The 18,150-nt window shown below is 45.0% G+C and overlaps 1 protein-coding gene across 1 annotated transcript in view; it reads left to right on the forward strand.

Annotated features, from left to right (window-relative positions):
* Positions 1–17,030, forward strand: part of LOC124043281 (solute carrier family 45 member 4-like) — an 81,536-nt gene extending 64,506 nt beyond the window's left edge. Inside the window, exons 4-9 of the mRNA XM_046361696.1 lie at positions 6,137–6,325; positions 8,566–8,745; positions 8,950–10,133; positions 10,445–10,544; positions 11,771–11,982; positions 15,095–17,030. Of these exons, the coding sequence (XP_046217652.1) occupies positions 6,137–6,325; positions 8,566–8,745; positions 8,950–10,133; positions 10,445–10,544; positions 11,771–11,982; positions 15,095–15,457 (2,228 nt within the window). The 3' untranslated portion in view covers positions 15,458–17,030. The remainder of the gene's footprint in view (positions 1–6,136; positions 6,326–8,565; positions 8,746–8,949; positions 10,134–10,444; positions 10,545–11,770; positions 11,983–15,094) is intronic.
* The last annotated feature ends 1,120 nt before the right edge of the window (positions 17,031–18,150 follow it).

Here is an 18,150-nt window from a genome sequence, read left to right on the forward strand (position 1 = left end):
TTAACTGCACCGCACTGCGCTGAGTTTCCAAACATGAAGCGCACCGCACTGCGCTGAGTTTCCAAACATGAAGCGCACCGCACTGAGTTTCCAAACATGAAGCGCACCGCACTGAGTTTCCAAACATGAAGCGCACCGCACTGAGTTTCCAAACATGAAGCGCACCGCACTGAGTTTCCAAACATGAAGCGCACCGCACTGAGTTTCCAAACATGAAGCGCACCGCACTGAGTTTCCAAACATGAAGCGCACCGCACTGAGTTTCCAAACATGAAGCATGACTGAGTTTCCAAACATGAAGCGACCGCACTGAGTTTCCAAACATGAAGCGCACCGCACTTTTCCAAACATGAAGCGCACCGCACTGAGTTTCCAAACATGAAGCGCACCGCACTGAGTTTCCAAACATGAGTTTCCAAACATGCGCACCGCACTGCGCTGAGTTTCCAAACATGAAGCGCACCGCACTGAGTTTCCAAACATGAAGCGCACCGCACTGAGTTTCCAAACATGAAGCGCACCGCGCTGAGTTTCCAAACATGAAGCGCACCGCGCTGAGTTTCCAAACATGAAGCGCACCGCGCTGAGTTTCCAAACATGAAGCGCACCGCGCTGAGTTTCCAAACATGAAGCGCACCGCGCAAACATGAAGCGCACCGCTGAGTTTCCAAACATGAAGCGCACCGCGCTGAGTTTCCAAACATGAAGCGCACCGCGCTGAGTTTCCAAACATGAAGCGCACCGCACTGAGTTTCCAAACATGAAGCGCACCGCACTGCGCTGAGTATCCAAACAATTGCTGAATGGGTCTGTCATCTGTCATTAGAATGATCAGAACATTGAACACTTTAGACAATAGGGTAGTTAATCTGCTATTGTAGCATTCCAGTGCCCAAAACATGGGTCACTGCACAGGAATACACACTTGCAAAACAACCTATCTGTGGAGAGGGCATGATGAGGGCTTGTGGCCTCGTCTAACTTTGTTTACGTTGTTTTGCGGAACCTAAACTAAGAATGGATAGCTGGTATAATTCAGTGTGACAAAATGTTTCCAAATATATACATTTGTTGGATAAGATGATGGATGAATGAAAATCATGCCGTGGCCATCAACATATGTTATTGCATGCATATTACTAGCATATTACTAGCATATTACTAGCATATTACTAGCATATTACTAGCATACTACGATTTGTATACACCAGGACTCCATTCTGTGCCTGGCCAGTAACTAATGATTTGGCCCACATCACCAAAGCTGCCTTGTCATTCAGCAATCACACTACGTAACAGGGATACTTTGGCCAATGTCAGTCAGTGAGATGACAGTTAGCCTTTAATAGCCCAGAGAAGATGAGAGAGAGAGAGAGTGTGTGTGTGTGCGTGTGCGTGTGCATGCGTTCGTGCCATCCCTGTCCTGTCCCGATGGGAGGATTAAAGAGCAACGTGGCTCTGTGTCATCCAGCCTGTGGACTGATTCTCTGGCCAGGCTCCCTGTCCCTGTCCTTCCTCTCAACAACCTCCACCCTGGTCCCTCCCCCCTGAGCCTAATCAGCATCTATATATAGAGGGTGTTGATCTCATGTCTTACACCCTCAACAGTCAGTGCACTACACACCTCTGGATGGCCCCTCCATTCAGTTCATTGGTTTCCTATGGAAATATGGCCTGAGGCTAGGCTTTTTTCTGTCTTCATTGATTTACATGTTGTTTTATTGGATAATTACAATGGTGCGACCAATGAAAAAAGTATGTGAAGCAAATTGACGATGAGTATGGCATGCATAGCCTGACTAGGGGTGTGTGAATTGTGCAAAAAGATGCCTACAAGACTGAAGGTGAAAGGTGTCTGAAAGGTGTCTATACATATGACAGTGTTTAATGGGTATAATTGGCTTTGCTGAGGTTTAGTCCGTTCAGATTCAGTGTTAGTGACAGTGTGTTTGAATGTGGATCTCAGCTTCTTGGGTTGTGTCCATCAGTCTGACTTTACCTCCTTTAAGACGCCCCCAATCTCTTCCCCTTTTACATAACCTTAATCACCAGCTACGTGCTGTTTAAGGGTTACGTAATATGTGTTTGTGTGTCTGGACTGAGGTGACAGGACTTGAGGAATTTCGAAGTGTGGAATCATTTGGAGCTATAACCTGCAATCCCCTGTATTTGTATTTGATTTGTTTATTTGTAAGGGACCATTTACACAATGCCATTGCACCAGCTTTTTATCTGTAGTCCCTGGGCTAGTTGTGAAAAGAGAGGGTAATATTGGGTATCTTAAAGTGATACATCAGGATTTTGTCAATGAAGCCCTTTATCTACTTCCCCAGAGTCGGATGAACTCATGGATACCATTTGTATGTCTCTACGTGCAGTTTGAAAGGAAGTTTTTAACCTTTTGCGACGAGCAAACCCATATCCGGGAGCGTAATCATAGCCTCAAATGCATTAGCATAACGCAACGGACATAAATACCCCTATAAACTTTTCCTATTCATGAAAATCGCAAATGAAGTGAAATAAATATATTCAAACACAAGCTTAGCCTTTTGTTAACAACACTGTCATCTCAGATTTTCAAAATATGCGTTACAGCCAACGCTAGACAAGCATTTGTGTAAGTTTATCATGGCATAATGCTATGCTAGGCTCTGCTGGCAGCAGGCAACATTTTCACGAAAATAAGAAAAGCAACCAAATTAAATTATTTACCTTTGAAGAACTTCAGATGCTTTCACTCAGGAGACTCCCAGTTAGATAGCAAATGTTCCTTTTTTCCAAAAAGATTATTTTTTGTAGGCGAAATAGCTCCCGTTTGTTCATCATGCTTGGCTGAGAAATCGACCCTAAAATGCTACAACTATAACGCCAAACTTTTCTCAAAATTTGCTCCATAATATCGACAGAAACACGGCAAATGTTGTTTAGGCTCCATCCTCAAGGTGTTTTTAACAAATATATTCGATAATATATCCATCGAGGCAGTTTGTTTCTCATAAGAAGCGATTGGAAAAATGGCTACCTCAGTATTTTACGCAAGGTTTTCTCCGGGAGACACCATGTGACCACATGCCATATATGGTCCCTTACAGCCATTCTTCAAGGGAAATGCCTAAAAAGACGTCACAATGCTGTAGACACCTTGGGGAAAACGTAGAAAATGTAAGCTCATTCGTAGCTCATTCACAGCCATATAAGGAGTCATTGGCATGAGGCGGTTTCAAAAAATGTGGCACTTCCTGGTTGGATTTTTATCTGGGTTTCGCCTGTAACATCAGTTCTGTGGCACTCAGACTATCTTTGCAGTTTTGGAAACGTCAGAGTGTCTTCTTTCCAAAGCTGTCAATTATATGCATAGTCGAGCATCTTTTCGTGACAAAATATCTTGTTTAAAACGGGAACGTTTTTCATCCAAAAATTAAAATAGTGCCCCCTAAATCCAACTGGTTAACCAGCGTTAGTACAATGACTGGAAGTCTATTATAACTGCTAGCATGCTAGTTCTGCAAACGCAAGTTAGCATTGGCTTGTGGAACTACCTCTAACTTCCTTAATACTGGATGCAGAGACATACAGATGGTATCCATGAGTTCATCTGATTCATTTCCTAAATCCTGAAGTATTCCTTTTAGGTATCTTGAGGATAATGTTAAAAAGCCTATTTCCTTATTTGATCATTTGCCTGTGGTTGTATTAATTTATTATTATGTTATTGTCTTTTACAATCGTGATATTATCATTAGGCCTATACTGTGTGTGCGTGCCTGTGTGTATGTGTATTTAACATGCGTGTATAATCGAGGGATGAGAGCTTCACAGCCCTGATGATCCTTATTATCATATGACCTCTACCTCATTTCACCTAGAGATAGCCTCTCACCAGTATCTATGTTTGTGTGGATTTATTCTCATGACCTGAGCTCCATATAAGGCTAATGACTGGGTTCATAAGTATACACACTGCTGTGATCGAAGACACACACACAACACTTATTTCACACACACATTCATGTAAAACTGCTGATCTCATTCCGCCATGTTTCTCTCACAACCCTGCTCAGCTGATTCTATCAGTTTACTGTATAGTACTGTACTGTGTATTGGCTGCTTCCCAGAGCCAGACGTGGGCACATGTCAGAGGCCTGCCCTCTCTCCTATATAGGTCACCTCTCTCAGAGCAGCAGGAAACAAACACACACTGTTCCCTCCCTAACAATGAAAGGTGTATTGTGGCTGGGTTGGTCAGAGCCAGCCGGAGGGAAGTCTGCCAGCATAGCCAGCCACACAGAGAGGATCAGGATTACTACAAGTACAACTGGGCTGCACTGGTCTGTGTACCAAATAGCTTTATTTACTGTTAGCTTCTTATTGGAGCCTATTGGAATTCAGAAAAGGGAATAAAATCAGTCTGGGTATAAAGGCCAATCTTGCTTCAATCCTTCCTGGTCTGAGGTAAGGCTATACCAGCCTGATGTTGTCCCCACTCATGTGTGTCCACACAGTGCCAAATATTACACCTGTTTGGGTTTCTCCTTCTCTCTTCTGGCTAGACCATAGCCTAGATCACCTAGTCTAGGTCAATATGGTCACAAAAAGTTAATCTAGGGCCTGTTTCCCAACACCGACTGAGCCTAGTCCTGGACTAAAAAATACACTACATGACCAAATGTGGACACCTACTCATTGAACATCTCATTAATATGGAGTTGGTCCCCCATTTGCTGCTAGAACCGCCTCCACTTTTCTGGGAATGCTTTCCACTAGATCACTGGTTCTCAATCCTGGTCCTGGCAACCCAAAGGGGTGCACGTTTTTTGTTTTTGCCCTAATACTACACAGTTGATTAAAATGATCAACTCATCAAAAGGCTTTGATGATTTGAATCAGGTGTGTAGTACTAGGGCAAAAACAAAAATGTGCACCCCTTTGGGTCCCCAGGACCAGGATTGAGAACCACTGCACTAGATGATGGAACATTGCCGTGGCGACTTGCTTCCATTCAGCAACAAGAGCATTAGTGAGGTTGGGTACTGATGTTGGGCGATTAGGCCTGGCTCGCAGTCTGAGTTCCAATTCATCCCAAAGGTGTTAGATGGGGTTGAGGTCAGGGCTCAGTGCAGGCCAGTCAAGTTCTTTCACAACCATCTTGAAAAAACATTTCTTTATGGACCTTGCTTTGTGCATGGGGGCATTGTCATGCTGAAACATGAAAGGGCCTTCCCCAAACTGTTGCCACAAAATTGGAAGCACAGAATCGAATTGTATGCTGTAGCATTAAGATTTCCCTTAATTGGTCGGACTGCTAGATTGTGAAGCGTGATTCATCACTCCAGAGAACGCATTTCCACTGCTCCAGATTCCAATGGCGGCAAGCTTTACACCACTCCAGCCTATGCTTGGCATTGTGCATGGTGATCTTAAGCTTGTGTGCAGCTGCTTGGCCATGGAAACCCATTTCATGAAGCTCCCGAAGAAACCATTTTTGTACTGACTTTGCTTCCAGAAGCAGTTTGGAATTTGGTTGCAACCAAGACCAGATAATTTTTACGTGCTACGTGCTTTAAGCACTCGGCGGTCCCGTTCTGTGAGATTGTGTGGCCTACCACTTCGGGGCTGAGCCGTTGTTGCTCCTAGACATTTCCACTTCACAATAACAGCACTTACAGTTGACCGGGGCTGCTCTACTAGGGCAGAAATTTGACGAAGTGACTTATTGGAAAGGTGGCATCTTATGACGGTGCCACGTTGAAAGTCACTGAGTTCTTCAGTAAGGCCATTTTTTGCCAATTTTTGTCTATGGAGATTGCATGGCTGTGTGCTCGATTTTATACACCTGTCAGCAACGGGTGTGGGTGCAATAGCCAAATCCACTATTTTGAAGGGGTGTCCACATACTTTCATGTGTATATAGTGTACGTGCAGTCCAATCTCCATCGGGTGTGGTTTTAGTCTGGGATACTAGCCCGTAAAGTACATGTTCTATTTTTTTAATCCTGTATACTACACGTCTCCAGAACAGTGATCCTATATGTGTCTATGCTCCACACAGTTCCAAAGTGCTGCCTGTTTGGATGATGATGATTATGATAAACCATAACCTTATACCCCTTGTTTCCTTCCTGTCTATCTCCAGGTCTTCCAGAACAGTATTACAGTTTGACGTGGTTCCTGAGCCCCATTCTGGGTCTGATCTTCACACCTCTGATTGGCTCAGCCAGCGATCGCTGCACCCTGAAATGGGGCCGGCGACGCCCTTTCATCCTGGCCCTGTGTGTGGGGGTGTTGTTTGGAGTAGCACTCTTCCTCAACGGGTCACTCATAGGTGAGACTGGGAGTTGGGGGGCGGCAGGAGAAAGGTGAGACGAGGCCTGTAGAAAGAGCTGCTGTGTACTCCACCAGGAATTCAATAACCGACATTGTTACTACATTGTTACATTGTCACTATAGGTTAAGGTCAAAAGTTTAACAAATTGATCGTTAAAACATAAATGATTGATCAAATCTATTCAGTTGGGCAGCTTGCCAGTTTAGAGAAGTTAGGTTATTAGATTCAACCATCCTCAGCTGCATTTGCTGTTTTTACCCAATTGTGTTGAGAGGAAAGGCCTCACTTTACAGGAGCCCTGGCAGTCACCTGCTGGAGCAGAGGACGCGACGTCATCTGAGACCCCGCTACAGAGCCACATCCTCTATTCGGGACAGGAATTCACACTAACCCTATAGACTTCGGGAGTTGAAAAACATGACAGGCACACACCCACCCACACATACACACCAACTGAGATACAATACCTTCTAAACCCATCACAAATTAACCGTCAAGTCCTATCTGTCAGTTTAAACCCTTGTTGCCTGTGTGTGTGACAGGAAAGTGATTGAGTTCACAGAATAGGCTAATGACATCCTCTGTTGTTATCCATGATGTCATCTAGTCAGCCGGCCAGACGGCCAGCCAGCCAGCCAGCCGGTCAATCAGTCAATCAATCTTTTAGCCTCACCTAATAAGCAGTCTTCTGAAGTGCGAGTTGTGATATGAAGCATATTGAATTGAAAATGATCTCTGGCTGTGTCTCACTAATGTGGTTCTCCTGAGTAGAAACCAGAGTAAAAAGAGAGCCTGCTTCTATAACGTCAAGTGTTCTAATGCAACACACACACATCAAGTTCCACTTCCATCAGGAGTTTCATGTCCTACATTAACCTACTGGCTCCTCATTGTCATTATCAGTGGAAGTGATCCTAAGTGCCACTATCTGTGCAGGCGGAAGAGGGAGAGAGAAGGGTTCCAGTTTGCTCCGTGCTTGAAAGGCACAGCAGAGGGGAAGATCAATAGATATCCCGTAGAGTTGATTTGCTGCCGGCTTCAGGATAGTCAACCAATTAGTCCTGAAGAGTCTGGTAGTCGTGGAAGGGAGCAGTGCCCTCACTATAGCCCTACCAGAGCGGCTATTTATGCATCATCACCCCCAGCTCAGGTCTCAGTGCTGTGGGTCATAGGCTACAGACTCCGGTGTACGCTGACCTGCTGGGCCGAACGGTGTGTGTGAACCCTGTCAGTCTCTGTGACATGGGAAAGGACTAGGAACCAGTTCACAGGGAAACGTTTCCTGTTGTGCCCCCTTTCTTACCTTTCATTGCCTATCTGGAGCCGCTTCCTGTCTCCAGCACTAGCACGCTGCTCGTCGGTCCGTCAGCCACTCCATTGTCAGGAAGAAAGTCTTTGCTTACTACATACACACGGACTGACTACACACAGACTCCGACAGTACAGACTTCAGTACTACACCTCTTTTTTCCCTTCAACTTTTACACTTCTCTTCCTCTGTGGTCGTTGTTAATTGGCTAAATATTTTCCAAAGAGCGTTGTCCCTTTAATGAGAAAGTTGGAATAATGACTTGTTTGTTGTTGTGTCCTGGCAATGGGGAGTTCCTCTGGGCTCAATGTTATGATGGAAGTAGTAAATGGGAGTTTACAACTAAGGGTTTAGATTCCCAGTGAAATAATGACACTCACTAATGACACTTACATTACAGGGACGATGTTTTACACCAGTGAAGCAAAACGTTTCTGGCTAGTGTTCATTTTTAGAGGATATTTTGATAAATTAGATTCACGCGTGCCGCTTGTACTGATAACTCTGCATTAGAGTGAACCAGGGTAGGAGTCTCTTTTAAATAGTATACACTGACGAGGTATCCTATTGTCGCTGTTGGATGAAAACCTCTTATTTACAAAACAGAAACTTTTCAGGGAAATTAAGAAAAAACACTTGCCATATTTGACCATTAACGAACATACCATTTTCAAAAGTTCAGAAGCTATTTTGAAAAAGAAATATTGGTTCTAGTCATGACATTTTGAGGGGGTTACTGCTTTCAATACAGCTGTGTTCTCATAGTTGTAGAGCTGCAAAGTAACTAGGATGGATATAGCTTATCAATATGTATACTGGATTGGCAGGATGTGGTGGTCTCTGTGGCGAACTTTCTGTCTGTGAATTAGGCCTATGGTTTTGTTTTGTACCAGCTAGGATACTAACTCTGTCTCTGGTTGTGTTCCAGGACTTGCCGTTGGCGACGTGCCAAATAACCAGCCCATAGGGATTGTTCTGACGGTGCTCGGTGTAGTAGTGCTGGACTTCAGTGCAGACGCAACAGAGGGTCCCATAAGGGCCTACCTACTAGATGTGGCAGACACTGAAGAACAAGACATGGCCCTCAACATCCACGCCTTCTCCTCTGGTACAGCACACGTCTTAGTAGCACTCACCTTGTATTTTAGGATGTTTCCATGCCCATACCTTTGTCTGCGATGTCTGTGAAAGTTTTAAGAAATTGAATATTCTCAAACAGGAAATTCAGCTGAAATGGAGATCCATGCTATGTTGTGTTATTAGAGATGCTAATTGTGTGTTTGTGTATTTTGCATGTGTGTGCCTGGGCCAGGTTGTGGGGGAGCGGTGGGCTACGCGCTAGGCGGTCTGGACTGGACCCACACATTCCTGGGCTCAATCTTCAAGTCCCAGGAGCAGATCCTCTTCTTCTTTGCCGCCATCTTGTTCACCATCTCTGTGGCGCTGCATCTGTTCAGCATCGAGGAGCAGCGGTACAGCCCCCAGCAGGACCGGCTGGATGGGGAGGCCGACGCCGCTTCTTCCACGGCCCACAAGGACAACTGCTCCCCAGGGAAGCTTCATGGCCACAACACCCCCCACATGGAGCTCATCGGAGAGGACGACATCTACGACCCTTGTGATCGTTACGACCGTTATGAGTTCTACAGGGATGGTGATGGGGAAGAGGATGGGCGCTCATTGCACGACATGGACATGGACTTCCTGGATGTGGAGATGGTGAGGTCCAAGTCGGACTCAGTGCTGCAAATGGCCGACGCCACACTGGATCACCTGGACCACGACGCTCTGTCCCTGCTTCACATCGAGCCCTCCATCTTTGCTGACCGCCTGTCGTCCTACCAAGGCTCTCCACCACGCCGCAGGAGCAGCACAGGCAGCCAGGACCTCCTCAAAACCTCCAAAAAGATCTGCCGGCTGTCCCAGTTCCTGCAGGAGCAGGACCGCGACGGGGAAGAGGCGCTTCTCAACAACCAGCTCAACGAGCAGAAGACGCCAAACGGCCGGGCGCATGCCAACGGCTTGGGCCAGGGCGCCAACGGGCATGCCCACATGGTCATGAAGAACTCGGCCAGCACAAACGCTTCCATGCGGCACCGCCGACACATCTTCTACCGCCAGCCGTCCTGCACCTTCTCCTACTACGGCCGCGTGGGCTCCCACCGCTACCGCTACCGGCGAGCCAACGCCGCGCTGCTCATCAAGCCCTCGCGCAGCTTGAACGACATCTACGAGGTGCAGCGGAGACAGAAGAGGAGACAGCAGAACCCCAGAGCGCGACACCAGTCAGGCAACACCAACTCCAGCGGGGACACAGAGAGTGAGGAGGGGGAGACTGAGACCACGGTCAGGCTGCTGTGGCTGTCCATGCTGAAGATGCCTCCAGAGCTGATGAGGCTCTGTGTCTGTCATCTCCTCACCTGGTTCTCCATCATCGCTGAGGCCGTCTTCTACACTGACTTCATGGGCCAGGTCATCTATCACGGCGACCCCACGGTAAGGCTACTGGGACGCCAAGGACCAATATGCCACGTTATTATATAGCCTGTTGTATTTATGTGGGCAAAGTATTTATTTGGACATAAATGTACATGTATTTTTTTGATGTCTTCTGCAAATAAAAAACTATTAATCACACAAACTCAATCTCCGGTTGCCAGTTCACTCCCCACCAGATTTTTGTTGCCGACCTGGGATTTGAACCGGATACCCTCTGGTTGCTGGCCAGGCCTCTCTCTAACCTCTGGGATACCGGCCTCCCATTCTCTATCCCTAACTAAAGCTGTTGTTTTCCCTCCTCTCTCCAGGCTCTCGCTAACTCCACGGAACTGCAGAACTACCACAAAGGAGTTCAGATGGGCTGCTGGGGGCTGGTCATCTATGCCTTGACCGCTGCCTCCTGCTCAGGTCACTGACCAGTCATTGAGTAGAATAAATGGATGGATGAATGGAAGGATGGACGAATGAACTAACTAACTAATAAACTAACAAATTAATTAAGTGACCAATGACTGAGTGCACCAACCTGGTCTCAGAACATTTCGTTTTTATTCTGTATGTAAATCTGAGACACTCCATTTACTATGATATGTTACATTTCGTATGGTAAGCGTTACAAATTTGCAAAATGTACAATATGTTACAAATTTGCAAAAACGACAGTATGTTAGGAATTTGAGCTAGGTGGGTAACATTAGCTAGCTGGTTAACGTTAGCTAGGCTAGGGTTAAGGTTAGGGTTAAGTTTAGGAGTTAGGTTGAAGGGTTAAGGTTAGGGGAAGGGTTAGCTAAAACACGGTAAGTAGTTGCAAAGTAGCTAAAAAGTAGCTAATTAGCGCAAATGCTAAAGTTGTCCGTGATGAGATTCGAACTTGCTACCTTTGGGTTGCTAGACGTTTGCGTTATACGCCCACCCACGCTACTGTTTTTTGCCTTTAAGTAACCATCTGTCTTATGTAACCATACCAAACGTAACATATCATACTATGTTGAGTGTCCTGGATTAACTTTTACTATGTTGCGTCTAGTCTGTGAGACCAGGCTGAGCGCACAGGGCCCAGACACAGGCTTGCGCAGGTCTGTGTGCTCTGAGGCAGCCATAAGGTCCTTTCTCAACAATGTGCTCAGTCTGCAGTCGATGTGCTATCTGTCGCTCTGTTCGTATGCTGGACTGTTAGACTATGACAAGCCAGTGAGCTGAGATGTTCTGTGCAAGTGATACAGTCACTCAATTAGTCAAAAGAAATTGTAGTGCTTTTTATAATTGGAATATTCACAAAGAACTGTACTGCAACCCAGCACCTAAAAACCCAGCGTAAGTCACGAGGAAATCTTGACCAATTACTGGTCACTTAATCATGGTGAATGTCGTCTAGTTGAACCACAGTGTGGATAAGACTTACAGGAGTCGCCTCTCTTGTAACTAAAGCAACTTTTATACGAGGCCATATGAAATCTAGGTGTCTTTGTAGGTTCAGGCCTTGGCCACTGTGCTTCTGATCTGCATTGCTTGCTCTTTGTGGGTTTAGGCTAAGTATCTTTAAAGCACTTTGTGACACCTGCTGATGTAAAAAGGGCTTTATAAAATGATTTGGCCTCCCCTTGTTTATAAAGTATTATGTTGTATTATTTCAGCCTTACTGCAGAAGTACCTGGACAACTTTGACCTGAGCATCAAGGTTATCTACGTCCTGGGTACGCTGGGCTTCTCCATCGGTACGGCCGTCATGGCCATCTTCCCCAATGTCTATGTCTCCATGGTGATGATCAGCAGCATGGGCATCATCTCCATGAGCATCTCCTACTGCCCTTATGCCCTACTGGGACAATACCATGAGATGAAAGAGGTAAGGATCTATACTAGTTAGTACTCCTGGGACAATACCATGAGATGAAAGTGACACACTGATATAACAGGTTAGTTAGTTGCACACTGATATAACTAGTTAGTTAGTTACACACTGATATAACAGGTTAGTTAGTTAGTAACACACTGAGATAACAGGTTAGCTAGTTACACACTGGTATAACAGGTTAATTACACACTGATATAACAATGTAGTTAGTTAGTTAGTTAGTTACACACTGATAACAGGTTAGTTAGTTGCACACTGATATAACTAGTTAGTTACACACTGATATAACAGGTTAGTTAGTTAGTAACACACTGCGATAACAGGTTAGTTAGTTAGTGACACACTGATATAACAGTTTAGTTACTTGCACACTGATATAACAGGTTAGTTACTTGCACACTGATATAACAGGTTAGTTAGTTAGTGACACACTGATATAACAGTTTAGTTACTTGCACACTGATATAACAGGTTAGTTAGTTGCACACTGATATAACAGGTTAGTTAGTTGCACACTGATATAACAGGTTAGTTAGTTAGTAACACACTGATATAACAGGTTAGTTAGTTGCACACTGATATAACTAGTTAGTTACACACTGATATAACAGGTTAGTTACTTGCACACTGATATAACAGGTTAGTTAGTTGCACACTGATATAACAGGTTAGTTCATTAGTAACACATTGAGATAACAGGTTAGTTAATTAGTTAGTAACACACTGATATAACAGGTTAATTACACACTGATATAACAGGTTAGTTAGTTAGTTACACACTGATATAACAGGTTAGTTAGTTAGTTACACACTGATGTAACAGGTTTGTTAATTAGTTAGTTACACACTGATATAACAGGTTAGTTAGTTAGTTGCACACTGATATAACAGGTTAGTTAGTTAGTTACACACTGATGTAACAGATTAGTTAGTTATAACTAGTTAGTTAGTTAGTTAGTTAGTTAGTTAGTTAGTTACACACTGAAATATCAGGTTAGTTAGTTACACACTGAGATATCAGGTTAGTTAGTTACACACTAAGATATCAGGTTAGTTAGTTACACACTAAGATAACAACATGTTAGTTATTTGCACGCTGATATAACAGGTTAGCTAGTTACACACTGATATAACAGGTTAGTTAATTAGTTAGTTAGTTAGTAACACACTGATATAACAGGTTAGCTAGTTACACACTGATATAACAGGTTAGTTAATTAGTTAGTTAGTTAGTAACAAACTGATATAACAGGTTAGTTAGTTAGTAACACACTGATATAACAGGTTAGTTAGTTAGTAACACACTGATATAACAGGTTAGTTAGTTAGTTACACACTGATATAACAGGTTAGTTAGTAACACGCTGATAACAGGTTAGTTAGGAACACACTGCTATAACAGGTTAGTTAGTTAGGAACACACTGATATAACAGGTTACTTAGTTATTTACACACTATAACAGGTTAGTTAGTAACATGCTGATAACAGGTTAGTTAGTAGACTGGATCAATTATATAACAGATGATGTTCAGAAGAAATGCTATTCACTTTGCACACAGTGTGAATTAAAATCAGGTTAATCAAATCATTGGCAGCAATCCATACAACATTTGGCGTCAATTTTTTTTTAAACCACATGTTCCAAGATGTTGTTTAGTATACATAGGGTACGTAGTTGGTGTCTCATTAGATACACTTTAAATCACATACACTAGACATTGGAGGTAACATCTGCTGAAGGACGTTATTGCAGGCCCATATCCAAGAGGACAGATTTGAAGATGCCAACAGACAGTGGTAATGTTTCATCTGCTGACTGTTATGATAACCTCCAGGCTGTATGCTGTGGTGTCAAGCCATAAAAAGATCCAGAAACATAAACCTTTTATGTCACTATGCCAAGACTAATAGAGCATTTAAAGGCCAGATTCCATCAGAACATGCCGGAACAGGTTATACAGGTTAATATCATAGCTCCATTATATACAAATCTCTGAAGAAAGTTTTATAATTTATTTAACCAGGTACAAGTCAGTCAGTTAAAAAAAAACTTGTATTTTACAATGACAACTTGGCAATTATTTGATACCATGTCTTCTCTACTGCTCTCTTCCCCCTTTCCCCTCTCTCTTCCCTCCTTTGCCCTCTCTCTTCCCCCTTTTCCCCTCTCTCTTCCCCCTTTTCCCCTCTCTCTTCCCTCCTTTCCCCTCTCTCTTCCCTCCTTTCCCCTCTCTCTTCCCCCTTTTCCCTTCTCTCTTCCCCCTTTCCCCTCTCTCTTCCCCCTTTCCCCTCTCTCTTCCCCCTTCCCCTCTCTCTTCCCCCCCTTTCCCCTCTCTCCCCCTTTCCCCCTCTCTCTTCCCCCTTTCCCCCTCTCTCTTCCCCCCCCTCCCCCTCTCTCTTCCCCCCTTTCCCCCTCTCTCTTCCCCCTTTCCAACCTCTCTCTTCCCCCTTTCCAACCTCTCTCTTCCCTCCTTTCCCCTCTCTCTTCCCTCCTTTCCCCTCTCTCTTCCCCCTTTTCCCTTCTCTCTTCCCCCCTTTCCCCTCTCTCTTCCCCCTTTCCCCTCTCTCTTCCCCCTCTCTCTTCCCCCTTTCCCCCTCTCTCTTCCCCCTTTCCCCCTCTCTCTTCCCCCTTTCCCCCTCTCTCTTCCCCCTTTCCCCCTCTCTCTTCCCCCTTTCCCCCTCTCTCTTCCCCCTTTCTCCCCTCTCTCTTCCCCCTTTCCCCCTCTCTCTTCCCCCTTTCCCCCTCTCTCTTCCCCCCCCTTTCCCCCTCTCTCTTCCCCCTTTCCCCCTCTCTCTTCCCCCTTTCCCCCTCTCTCTTCCCCCTTTCTCCCCTCTCTTCCCCCTTTCTCCCTCTCTCTTCCCCCTTTCTCCCCTCTCTTCCCCCTTTCTCCCCTCTCTTCCCCCTTTCCCCTCTCTCTTCCCCCTTTCCCCTCTCTCTTCCCCCTTTCCCCTCTCTCTTCCCTCCTTTCTCCCTCTCTCTTCCCTCCTTTCCCCTCTCTCTTCCCTCCTTTCTCCCCTCTCTCTTCCCTCCTTTCTCCCCTCTCTTTCCCCCCTTTCTTCCCTCCTTTCCCCTCTCTCTTCCCCCCTTTCCTCCTCTCCCAGTACATCCACCACAGCCCAGGGAACTCCAAGCGGGGCTTCGGCATCGACTGTGCCATCCTGTCATGCCAGGTGTACATCTCCCAGATCCTAGTGGCATCGGCACTGGGCGCGGCGGTGGACGCCACAGGTAGCGTGCGGGTCATCCCTATGGTGGCGTCCGGCGGCTCCTTCCTGGGTTTCCTCACCGCCTGGTTCTTAGTCATCTACCCGAGCCACGGCGATGCGGAGGCCAAGGGTGAGCAGAAAGCTTTAACAGGGCCCTCCTCTGATAACAGCGGCACAGAGAAACCCAGTGTTCTAAAACTGACCAAGAAAGGCGCCGCCAGCACTACGTGTAAAGTGGAGTGCGAATCCACTCTGTGATGGAGGGGGATACTGTTACCATAGCAATGCAAACGACATCAACAAAAAATATAAATAAAAACTAACATTCCCTTTTTCCGCCACCGAAGACTGTGCTGCATGGCATGGGCTTGACCGACCTGTTCTTTCTCTGAGACACATGGGCCAGGATGTTTTACAGTTTCATTTAATGTGTCGCGGTCTCAGGACTGTGGTGTGGCGAGGAGAGGACAATCATCTCTCCCTCTCAGGGCCACCAGGAGCCGCCATCAAGGCGGTCCGACTGGATAGGACAGATCAGGGGACAATGGATACACGCGACCGACCGTCGTTCACACGCTGAACTGGGATCTCTCGAAAAGACATGCACTTCACTCTTGCACTTCCATTCATGGGTCAAGACAAAAATAGTTTAAGAGATATTTTATTCTTCTAATAAGTGAATCATTTGAAAATACTGAAAATTGCTCTTCCTTTTGATTGAAAATTTTATTTAGTTTATTTTACTCTATATATTTTTGACATGATATTGCAGAAGGACATTGTAATCACCAAATGTGGCCAGGCCCGGTATAATTTACAGGGTTGATGTTTTACTTTTTGGACTTTAAAGGTTTTTTGTGGCTTTAAGAGAACTGCACAGGAATAAGGAGGAGATTTCTCCTTTAGGAGAGCATCTCCAAAGTGAGGAGCGAAAGAAGGCATTGTTTGATGAATAGTTCTCTTATTTATTTTATTTTAGCACATACTAAGACCAGTTACACTATATCTACACATAGATATCTTTATCCTCTTTAGTAATTTATACTAAGGATCCTATTTTCCACCTTTCAGTATAAATCCTTCGGAGATCACGTCCTCAAGGGCATTACCATTGACGGAGAACAGAAACACTTTAAGAAAATGCTCAAGAGAAAGAATCTCAGTGCTGTGTTGGAGTTACAAAGGACTGCATACCAAACAAAGGAGAGAAGCTGAGGAGCGCTTTTCTGTCTCGGCGAGAAGAAACAGATTTTGCGCTTAATTTCCCTTACTACTACTTATTTGTTTTTCTCTTGTTTCAAAAGCAATGTTAATGGATTGTGTCACTCGCTGCACAATTTCAGCTGTTGTCCTTTTTTTGAGGATGTTACTAAAACTAGCTAGATGTTTGTCAAATGTGGGAGTGCGGTTAGATGGAGGGTTGGGGGAGGAGCCCCTAGGCAGAACTTAAACTGTGCAGGAATTGAAGTTGGTTCTTTTCCTACCACATAGGTCTTCTATTTTCAGTTTCTAACTGATTGAAAACGAAGTAATGGGTCTTAAAAGAAGAGTAATATCCTCTCACTTTTGTAGTCTGTTTACATTTTAGAAACCTGGTTGCTGCATGGTTTGGGCCATGTGGCGAGTTGTGCTGTGCTCGGGAAGCAGCCCTAGCTAAATGCTAACCCGCCATGTTGGCTCTGCATGGCCTACATACAGTGCATTGGTTAAGTATTCAGACCCCTTCAATTTTTCCACATTTTGTTACGTTACAGCCTTATTCTAAAATTGATTAAATTGAATTTTTTCCTTATCAATCTAAATAAAATACCCCATAATGACAAAGGACGAAAACAGGTTTAGACATTTTTGAAAATTTATTAAAAATAAAAACACAAATACCTTATTTACATAAGTATTCAGACCCTTTGCCATGAAACTCAAAATTGAGCTCCGGTGCATCCTGTTTCCATTGATCATCCTTGAGATGTTTCTACAACTTGATTGGAGTCCACCTGTGGTAAATTCAATTGATTGGACATAATTTGAAAGGCACACACTTGTCTATATAAGGTCTTACAGTTGACAGTGCATGTCAGAGCAAAAACCAAGCCATGAGGTTGAACGAATTGTCTGTAGAGCTCCGAGACAGGATTGTGTCGAGTCACTTATCTGGGGAAGGGTACCAAAGTATGTCTGCAGCATTGAAGGTCCCCAAGAACACAGTGGCCTCCATCACTCTTAAAATGGAAGGAGTCTGTAACCACCAAGACTCTTCCCAGAGCTGGTCGCCCAGACAAACTTAGGAATTGGGTGAGAAGGGCAGTGACCCTATGGTCATTCTGACAGAGTTCCTCTGTGGAGATGGGAGAACCTTCCAGAAGGACAACCATCTCTGCAGCACTCCACCAATCAGGCCTTTATGGTAGAGTGGCCAGATGGAAGCCACTCCTCACTAAAAGGCACATGACAGCCTGCTTGGAGTTTGCTAAAAGGCACTTAAAGGATTCTCAGGCCATGAGAAACAAGATTCTCTGGTCTGATGAAACCAAGATTGACTTCTTTGGCCTGAATGCCAAATCTCACGCCTGGTGGAAGCCTGGCACCATCCCTACAGTGAAGAATTATGGTTGTAGCATTATGCTGTGGGGATGTTTTTTAGAGGCAGGGACTGCGAGAATAGTCAGGATCGAGGGAAAGATGAGCGGAGCAAAGTACAGAGATACTTAATGAAAACCTGCTCCAGAGTGCTCAGGACCTCAGACTGGGGTGAAGCTTCACCTTCCAACAGGACAACGACCCTAAGCACACAGCCAAGACAATGCAGGGGTGGCTTTGGGACAAGTCTCTGAATGTCCTTAAGTAGCCAGAGCCCGGACTTGAACCCGATTGAACATCCCCGGAGAGACCTGAAAATAGCTGTGCAGCGACGCTTCCAATCCAACCTGACAGAGCTTGAGAGGATCTGCAGA

The sequence above is a fragment of the Oncorhynchus gorbuscha genome, linkage group LG09 (assembly GCF_021184085.1).
Source record: "Oncorhynchus gorbuscha isolate QuinsamMale2020 ecotype Even-year linkage group LG09, OgorEven_v1.0, whole genome shotgun sequence".
NCBI classification, from domain to species: domain Eukaryota; kingdom Metazoa; phylum Chordata; class Actinopteri; order Salmoniformes; family Salmonidae; genus Oncorhynchus; species Oncorhynchus gorbuscha.